Source organism: Cyprinodon variegatus, unplaced genomic scaffold (assembly GCF_000732505.1).
Source record: "Cyprinodon variegatus isolate N-32 unplaced genomic scaffold, C_variegatus-1.0 Scaffold283, whole genome shotgun sequence".
NCBI lineage: Eukaryota > Metazoa > Chordata > Actinopteri > Cyprinodontiformes > Cyprinodontidae > Cyprinodon > Cyprinodon variegatus.
The window spans coordinates 868134-878513 of record NW_015150736.1 but is presented as its reverse complement, the minus strand read 5'-3'; the positions used below and the strand labels follow the sequence as shown (position 1 = coordinate 878513).

Genomic DNA, 10380 nt, shown 5'->3' with positions numbered 1-10380 from the left:
AAGGCGGCCCCGTCCAGATAAACACACGGCCAGGCAGACGAGCTCTGAGCCAGCTCCCATGTCAGGAAGGAGAGAGCACATCCAGCCAGTCACAGTCAGAGAAACAGGACTACACTGAAAAACAGGCCGATCTCCAACATCTATAAACAAAGGTGTTGATAGCAGCAGCACAGCTGATATTTCTCTCCAGGATGGAGTCACAGACAAACAGGAAAAGACCAGATGAAGCTACTATGAGAAAAAGCAGAGAGAGCATAACTTTAGAGATTGAACTTACAGATTCTGCAGAGTGAATGATGAAATAGGGGTCCCTATGTTTACACAACAGTACTGCTATAAATAAAGTAGCTTTAAGACTTAAACATAAACAAACATAACAGCTGCTTTTCTAATCTGATAAACTTCACATTTCCTATAACATACCTTTTTTTTTCCCTCTTTGGTGATTGGCTTCCACTGAAGTTTTCAAGTAATCGCAGTATTTAAATGTGGGGTCATCCAAGTTTCCCTGTGTTGTAGTATACTCTGGAAAAGTATGGGTGCTCACCCTGTTTCTTACTGTTTAAACACAGTAAGCTGGTACACATGCATGCTTCCATTGCAGGAGCTTTTCTGTCCACCAAACAACTAGGTTATACTGTAGGGGTATGATAAGACATTAATAAATATATATGCAGTTCAGCAATTAATGATTTATTTATATCGATGCACAATGAAAGTATTGATCAACATCATCATCTGTAAGATAAGCTAGCTCCAGTGCTACCTTGCAGTGCTACCTTTATTTTACTTATTATGTTGACTGAAGTCTTTTTTAATCAAGCAGCCTTGCATATTGTTTTTAAAAACCCTAATAACAACAGCAGTGATTTAAACAATAACCACAAAACACTAAGAAAGGTGGTACACCTATGTTTAAATGGCTCGTATAGGTTTGCACCTTCATTGTGATCTGTTAATCTTTAATAATAGTTTTTTTTTAAGAAAGCGAGTGCTTTTAAGGGCTTCTGACAGACCCCTGAAAGTTTTACAAACTGCTGGAATAAACCGATCTTGAAAGGCAAAATAAGACTCAAAGGAACTACAGCACTAGGTAGCTTATAAGAACTTAGTAAAACAGGAAATAAATATTGAATAATGTCCAATGGACTGAGTTTAAATACTAATCAAGACGTAGAAAATGAGGGATTATTCTGAAACCAAGCCAGAGTCATTGAGACCAGCACAACATTCCAGCCACAACTGCCAGGAAAGTTTGGGAGGGAAAGAAAACCTACAAATAACTACAGCTCTCAAACAAATTATTGTGGCAGTTTTAATATGCACAGTAAGGAAGCATTGGTGGGGGAAAAAACGCTGCATAGGCAAGTTGCCAGAAAGAAGCTTTTACTACATCAGTGCCACTAAGCAGCTCGCTTACATCACACCAAACAGGACAAGAATGAGTATTGGATTTCTGGAGTGTAACATAGAGAGAGGAGACCAAGATTGAACTTTATGTCCATAACCATCGACACTAACTGTGGAAAAGGAGTCAAGATGGCTTTAAGAACAGGCTTCAAATGTAAAACATGGAGCTGATGATTTGGGGATGTGTTACTTCTAAAGGTAAAGGTTGAGCAAAAGTCATTGTTTATGATTAATACAGCAAGTTTTCAGAAGTTGATGGAATAAATCAAGAGCTTGCAAGAACCGGTGGCTTTTTGACCAGAATTTGGAGCTTTACCATCTGAGATAAAAAGTAAATATTTCAAATTTACTCCACACTTAGGACTTTTTAAGATATGTAAAAAAGCAGTCTCTGTGTCAAACTTAGAGCTTATAAAAGCATGTTTTAACAAAGCGGTTTTTGCATTAACATTCGTACTGTCCTAGAAATAAAAAATATGTTGCACAGAGAATGCAAACTTATAAATGCCAAGTAGTTATCAGTTATACATTTTACAGATATGGTCATACACACATGTATGACCAGTGGAGGTTTTTCTAATACAGGCGCCATGCTGTATTATATCATTTGTGGGGGTGAGTGTGCATGTGTGTGGGGGTGTGTGGCCCTGCCTGTGTTCACCTGTTTGTGTGCGATTAAATTCAGAGGTTACCGACTGTACGTTTGACCCACCCAACATCATGCGCCATCATCATGACCCCCCCAAGTGCGGATGTCTGAGCCATCGCAGTGATGTCATATTGATGTCAGCAATGTCACAGTACGCAGGTCATCTCTTCTTTCTCTGTACTTGGTGGATTGTGCTTTTTCTAATCCCTCATCTCTGCTCTATTTTGTCTCCCACCCTCTCCCCTCCTTTTCTCCTCTCCTCTCTCCATTCCTCCTCCTTTCCTTCCTGTTTTATTGCCTCTCTTCTGTCTGTGTCTCTAACCCCTCCCCATCCCACTCTCCTTCCTCTGTGTCCTGTTTTCCCTCCATCAGGTGTCCCAATGACTATTCGGGGGACCGCTGTCAAAACTCCGTCATGGCCGGTTTCTACAGTACGTCCATTTGCTCTTGTTTGTCTCCTTCTCACTGAGATGCTGCATGTAACGTTGGAGGGGTTGGATAGAGTGTGTGTTTACTAAGCTGCTTCTCTGTTTCCTGTGTAAGGGTGTCTTTGCATGACTTTGTATCCAACCCACCTGGTCCCCCTTTGAGTTCTCTGAAAATCTGAAACAACCAGTGAAATGCTAGAATATAAGTTTATGTTTCATGCCCGCTCGCATGCTTGAAGTTGCATTTGCTATATGTTGGATACTTGAGCCTAAACTGTTATGGGAATTGATCAGTTTCATTTTTTACAGAAATGTTGTTGTTTTTTTGTCTGCTTGTAAATTGTGCATAGTATTCATTTACAGGCTGACTGGGAGGCTTACTATACATGAAAAAGAGCCAACAGAGAGCTGACATAAAAGCTAAAGTTACTTTGCTTTTACTGAAGTGTTTTACTATGTCTATGTAGATGGTCCATTGGTGCTTATTCATTTGAAGAACTTCAATCTGTCTGAGCAAAACTACTTTACTGTGTTTACATTTGGCTTTATAAGTACCATAGTGATGGATTTTAATCTTTTCAGTGTTTTTATGAGTGGTTTATCTCAGAGAAAAGGTTTTGAAAGAGATTTGTATTCATTTAGTAAAGTGAAAAAAAAGAGAACGCCCCAAATCCAATTCTACTGACAAGTACGTCCACAGGTCTTCAGCTTAGGAGACCTCTAAAGCATCACTCATTCTACTAGTATCCACCCCCGCTGTGGCACTGATCTTCATGTAGGTTGAGGTGCTGGAAATTTGTTAAAGGAAAAGCTATCCTGATCATAAATACCATCCAAGCATCCATGGATCATCTTATAGATTCTCTCCTTACAGCATGTCCTTTAATGCTGCTAGTACATTTCTTTAAATTCGACTTGTAATGTCTTTAGGAGTTTTCATTTTGGGCATATAATTACAGTGACATTCATTTAAATGAGTAGTTTTCACATTTTGGGAAATCCTTAAAGTGACAACTGGCTTATAACCTATTGGCAGAATTGCATATCACTAACAAAGCTCTAGATCACTTTCCTTTACATTTAACACTAAAGCCCGAAAGCCCAATTTCATCTGGAAGACAAAGAAAAAAAAAAAAGAAATACTTGGAAAATAAAATCACTTCTGTTCCACTTTTAGAGATTGGACTCATTAATTTAAATTCTTGTGTTTACAGCAGCAAAAAGATTATAGAAAAAATGGTAACACAAATATGGACCTTAGAAAAATTTAATAATTAGAACAAATGACCCAATTTTTATGCATTTTTCAAAATGTACTGATGGCGATGCTGAAATTTGTCAAACAGTAAAAAAAAAAAAAAAGCTTAAAATACTTACACCTAACCGCCTAGTTTAATAACTTATTTTTTTTAATGAGATTTCAGTTTATTTTTATTGCAATATTCAAGTGGGGCACAAAGTCACATATATATATATTTCAGTTTGTATTTATCTTTAGATACAACATAATGTAATTATATTTATTTGTTAGAATTCACTTATTTCTCAATTATATTGAATTATATGATCATGCATTTCATAGTTTAATGTAATATTTAATGATTGAATCATGTATTTGTTAAGTAAATGAAATGATCATTTAAATTTTCGTATTACTTATTTCAAATCAATCACATCACATCGATAGAGAAAACCATTTCCTGACCCCCACTTTGGGAAAACCCAGTGCTAAAGGTAAACAGTTGCTCTGTGCACACTCACCTCAGCATGCATATGCTTGGAGTGGAACCAACAGATGGCAGCCAGACTTACATTTAGATGTAATTAAGAATCCACTTTTTAAAATTAACTAGTGCTGGGACACAACAACATTTTTTAAATCAAGTTAACTACAGGGTCTGTAATTAATTGGTCGCATATCAAGCAAAAGCCATATCCACCACATTAACCAAATTATCAATAAAAAAACAAACATTTTTGCTCCTCAGTTATTGAATGAATAATTATACGAGCACATATACATATATTTATATTTTTAACCCTCAATTTAGGTTATTCAACCAAATTATAATATTTTAGCTTCTTTTAGAAACCCCTGATAATTTATGCAACTTTGTAGAAAAACTACTTCTACAGAAGTGTGAACAGTCCTATAACCCTTATATAGTGATTGAGGGATTTAGGGGTTAGGGCAGACATTAGGAAACAGCCATGCGCTGCTTCTCAATTCACTTGAACGCGAGTATGGACTTGTGTCCTCGCCAAGTATGTTCTTGAGAGGAACACAGGAAAGTGTGGACTCGTGATGTCACCACACGCTCTGGATAATAATACATTTATTACTTTTTTCATTTATTGGGGGAATAATAATTAACACAGTCAGATAAACACAAATCAAATTATCATTTTGCCAAATAAAACAAAAATATCGCCATCAGAGCCAGAGGTCCTCCACACACAGCTATGCTGAGGTCCTTTCAACTTTTGGCCTTTTTTTTTATTACGCACTAAATCAGTAAATTGACCATATATTGACACATTAAAGTATGATATTCTCATCTCAAATTATCTTAAAACATACTTTTATTGAACAACTTTTACCTTAATACTCTGAGCTCTGTGAGCGCTCCCCTGGAAGCTGCTGCTGCCGCAGTGCATGCTGGGACAGCTGTCAATCTCAAGAACGTACAAGTCTGCTCTGATGCATATTCACTAAATAGGGAGGGGCGAGAACAACATCCGGGGATTTTGTCTGTTCTCGGTCTTCTTGTTCTTGTGAATAGGCTCTATGCACAGCTCCACTACTTCCTGAATTTAATGCAGCTCCTTTGTTTCCTGTCTTTCATGATTGGATGCACTGATTAATCCAGGTGTGTATGACCTAAGTAACTGGCCAGACACACCTGGATTAATCAGTTCGTCCAGTAATGAAAGACAGGAAACAAAGGAGCTGCCTTAAATTCAGGAAGTAGTGGAGCTGTGCATAGAGCCCATTGGAACAGTACTAGGGCTGAGGCTGATGACGTTTCCAGTGAGAACGTACAAGTACAAATATTGAGAAACGACCATGGCTTTAAGCTTAATATATCCCTAGTGGACACCTGTGACCTCGCTTTTGCGTCAATCTTACGTGTTTACAAGAAGCAGAGAATACAAAGGTTCCCGCTTGGTATTTTAGTATGTATATAATAATTTTTTGTTATGTTTTGAAATGTTTCTGACTAACTAATCAAATTCAATGAGTTTCAGTCCCTGAAAAAAAAGTACATGTTATCTGGCTCAAATGTTGTGACAATGACCCGAGAACGACGTCACCTGACCTGTTTCTGTGCCATGCAGACGCTCAGTCTGCAGCAACGAAGATTAACTGATCTCAGCTTACTGAATGCTTCATGTAGCGGTAAAAGTAAGACAGATTTCCTAAATATATTTACCCTTTATCCCAAAACACATACACTCACTGCACGACATGGTTGTTCTAGATGAGTGATACTTAATGGGACACAAAATGACGTTTAGACACTTCATCATCGCTTCCAAGGAAGGACAACTAGTTCAGTGCATCAGCTCATCCTGTTTCAGCTTCACGCAGCCTATTATGGACTCTAGAGTGGGATGTGAAAATATGGATTTCCTAAAATGTTGGACTACTCCTTTAAAAACCAGCGATGCAAATGGGGTGTGCTTTGTTGCTCTCTTGCCATTGCATGGACAGCGATGTTGAAACACATCAGGTGTCGACTGAAATCACATGGTTTAATCGTTATAAATTCTGGCCACTTTGACATTGCTGTCCAAACAATCCCAGGCATAAAACTGTGTTTCCAGAAGCTCCACGCCATACTGCCTTGGTTTGATGTTATGGAAAAGCTTTTAAACTGAAACTAGAGCAATGATTTTTAACTAGTTTTACATAATAAAATGTCAGATTTGATGGAACCTGTATTTCGCATCCAGTCACCAAGCCGTGTCTACATCTTAAAAGTCTGTCCGTGCGACCATGTGCTTTTTTATTTTCACTGTGTTGGAGGAGATTCACTCTCAGTTTAGGCAGGCCGGCCATTAGATTGGCTGAATTTTTCTCTCTCTAATTAAGGCCAGTAATGCATTCGGTGCCGTGAAAATTGGGAATGCTGGGATGATTTCCCTGTAAATTATCTGGAGGGTTATAATAGCTGTAAGCAGCAGTAGCGGGACCAAAGAGCTATACGAGAGGTATGCTGTAATCAATACGAAGGCAACACAACTGCCATTAGTCAAACGAGTCACAGCACTCACCCCCATTTGCTGTGTCAGCCTCATTAACTGTAGTGTGTTTTTATGTTGGAGAATAACTCACTGCTTTTTATCTTTTGTTTTCTTGTTCTTCCTTTCCGTCTTCTTTTTTTTTTTTCATTTGTTTTGTAATCCTGTCCAATGTCGTTTACTCCAGAAATGAGGTCTATTAAATATAGCAGTAAGTGATGTGGCTTCTTGTCTTGCTGTCGTTTTTTCCGTCTTTTTTCCTCTGTGTCTGCATGCCCTCTTCCCGCTTGCTGCTGTCGTCTTTCCTTCAGCCTTTGGTTCATTTTCCTCCCTTTGCTTCTCATTTCTGTTTGCTTTCTACCCCCCCTCCCCCTCCCCCCCAACATCATTTTTTTCCTGGGGTGGGGGTGGGGCGGGGGGTCAAATGGGCCGAAGCTGTCTGCGTTGTCTGTCCGTTACTAATACGGTACAAACGTCAGTCCCAACAGCTGGCGGCTCGAGAAAATCTTTGTATCTGCTTTAAAGTAGACTTTACACCTGACCATGTGTCTCTTTCTTTTTACCACGACAACTTTCTGTGCTGGCAGAGCTTCTCAAAAATGAATTTATAGGTATGGAATATTATTATTCATTCTATTTTGCTTTAAATGGTTTGCCAAGTTCCTCTCACAGTCTCACCTTACTGTACCGTCTTCTTTCCTGGACCAACAGCTGGTCTCTCTCTCAACCTGTCCCTCCTTTCCCCTGCCCACTAACCTGATTAGAAGGAAAGCTAACCTCATTTCTTTGCATTCATTCTCCCCCTTTTAACCTGACAAAGATAAGAAAGCTGCCATTTCAGAGAAAGAGGCATGTAAAGTACATTAGCCTTGAGAAAGTATTCACACCCTTTGGACTTTCTTGTATTCATTCCTACTATACTCAAAAACTCTTATTAGTAGTAGATTAACAAAACAGTTTTGCATACTTGTGAATGAAAAGGAAAATAATACAAATGTTCTTTCTGTTTTGTTGGGTTTTTTTTTTATCATTTATTTTGGGATTTAAACTTTTGAAGTGTATCATATTCCTTCCCCAAGACTTATTAGTCTTATTAGTCTATTAGAATGTAGAACCACCTTTTGTTCCAGTTAGAGCTGCACGTGTTTTTATGGAAATCTGCAATTTTAGTCAAATTCGAACATCGATTTTCAACTATTATTTGGAAATAAATGGACTAAGATAACTGTCATGAAGATCGTTTTTATAGGAGCCTGAATTTATGAATGTAAGTCAATAAACGTGTCAAATTAAGAGTTGAATTTATGAATGTAAGTCAATAAACGTGTCAAATTAAGAGTTGAATTTGTTCCTTGTTGTTAACTTATATATAAATGGCACATTAGATGTTTCATCTGTGAGAATACTAGTCTGGAAGTAACAATTTGTAAATTATTCGAGTACAAATCAAAATTATCTGAGTATGAATCAAAAGAGTGACCTGTTGCAATTGGTGCTAGAAAAATTGTGATTTATACTCTTTCCTTTTTTTTTTTTTTTACTTAAAACTTTGTAATGCGTAAATAAAATATGTGATTCTTACTAGATAATATGTTACTCATACTGTAAAGTTGGGATCTGTCCCTAAATTTTGTGATTAGTGACCAAAACTTTCTGTTTCTTACTGAAAAATGTCTGATTGGTATTTAAACTTATGGTTTTTACCCGTAAATTCGGGATTTGTACTTTAAAATGTATAAGTATTAACCTTAAATTTCTAAATTATACTCTTAAATGTGGGTTTTGTGCTTGAAAAATGTGTGATTTCTAGCCAGAAATCTTTATAAAGTGTATTCACCTTCTCTACACTTGTATTCTCACAGATAAAACATCTAATGTCACATGTATTTTTGTGTGTGTTGACAACCAAAAACAATATCTTACATTTAGACATCTGTGTAAACGTTCTTACTTACAGATATCATTCCTCATAAAAATAGAGTTGTTTTTTTTGTCTTATAACCATGCATTGATCCTTTTGTAGTTCTGGACGTATGATGTCCTGCTGGAAGCTGAACCTCTGCAACTGTCTCAGTCTTACAGCTATTCTTAAGTAACTTCCCTGTTTTACAAACATAAATCTTCAATTTCACTTAACTAAGCGTCTCTGATCATGTTAAGGAAAATCACTCCCTCCCTTCTAAACAATGTGGCTGCCACTGAGATATTTTATGCTGCAGTTTAGAAATTCGGTGCTAGTTTTTGCTTCACACTTGAACCATAATATCAAGTATGTCTGGATTTTAGAGCGCATTCTGGTTGTGAAGTGTGAGAGAAGATTTTACCCTCACAATCTGAGTAATCCCTTCTTCTGCGTGACAACTCGAAAATTTGTGACATAAACTTGAAAATTTGTAATTTACTACAGTAGGTCTATGGAGTCTATTTTGTCCGATTATTGTTACAAGCTAGGAGCATTTTTTGTAAATAGAAATGGAAAAAAATGCAAGCCAGAAATACATTTAAAAAGTAAATTTGATGTTTTATCCGATTAAAAAAAAAGTTTTTTATGTATATATATATAATTTTTATTTTCTTATTTGCAATTAACCGGAGAAGCTCTATAGTTAACTGTGATTACTTGCGGTTTAATAGCATGCCTAATGCCCATATCAAGGCAGTTCTAAGCTCATAATGTAGAATATTTAACCCTAGCCTCAATGGGAATCAAGTGAACACATGCAATTTACTATTTGCAATTTTTTATTTTGAAAATGGTTCAGACCAGGGGTCGCCAACGCGGTGCCCGCGGGCACCAAGGGGCCCTCAAGGACCACATGGGGAGCCCTCAACGCCTTCTGAAAACAGCAACTCAGCAGTGGGCTAAGTTTGAAATTTTATTTTATTCTGTGACTCTTCTTTTTAATCATTTATAGAGCATTTCATCATAGTAATCATATAGGGCATTTTAGCATTTATAGAGATTTTAAAATTATAATGTTTAAAGGAAAATTAGAAATTAAAAGTTAACAATAAAAATGTGTTTAATTTGGATGAAGTTTAGGTGAACGCTGACCCCTCTTGTTTGTAGGTCAGTATTGGTAGGCCTTCCTATGATTCGATAGCCATGAAGTAGCCCACAGCCTTGGAATTGTTGGTGCCCCCTGGTTCAGACCAACTTCCAAATATTAACAGGATTTAAAGTAACACTGTGCTTACTTAGAGAAATTAAATAGGATATCAGGCCACTCTCCTAAGCTACTTAAAAAATTAACAATATAAGGTGATAAATTAGGGTGTTCTTTTTTCATTTATTTTTACCCCTGCAACTTTGATCCCATTTGGGTCAGTATCAAAGCACAATGGAACTCTAATGTGCATCAAACTAGAGGAGTCCATGTTTGAAATAAAACATACTCCATGCTTCATTATAGACACTGTTATTTACCAATAGCTGTTCATGGAAACTATATAGATAAAAAGGTGAGAGCTACAAATAATAAAAGTTTTCTCCATTTATCTCTGATATGCTGGTGAAGATTCTCAACCATCCAGGTCATAGTCATTCCAAAAAAGTAAAAAAATAAATAAATAAAAAACAATCCACTGGACTTTGTTTCCAAGTTTTAAGATGTTTTGCTTCTCATCCAGGAAACGTTTTCAATTCAA

At 37.0% G+C, this 10380-nt stretch overlaps 1 protein-coding gene across 4 annotated transcripts in view; it reads left to right on the top strand.

Annotated features, from left to right (window-relative positions):
• LOC107090144 (pro-neuregulin-2, membrane-bound isoform-like) overlaps positions 1-10380 on the top strand; it is a 119624-nt gene that overhangs the window by 81887 nt on the left and 27357 nt on the right. For 2 of the 4 annotated variants that reach the window (XM_015383367.1, XM_015383363.1), the window contains 3 exons: positions 2432-2490; positions 6920-6943; positions 7320-7343. In XM_015383367.1, the coding sequence (XP_015238853.1) occupies positions 2432-2490; positions 6920-6943; positions 7320-7343 (107 nt within the window). The remainder of the gene's footprint in view (positions 1-2431; positions 2491-6919; positions 6944-7319; positions 7344-10380) is intronic. The other 2 variants (XM_015383364.1, XM_015383366.1) reach the window with 2 other exon arrangements.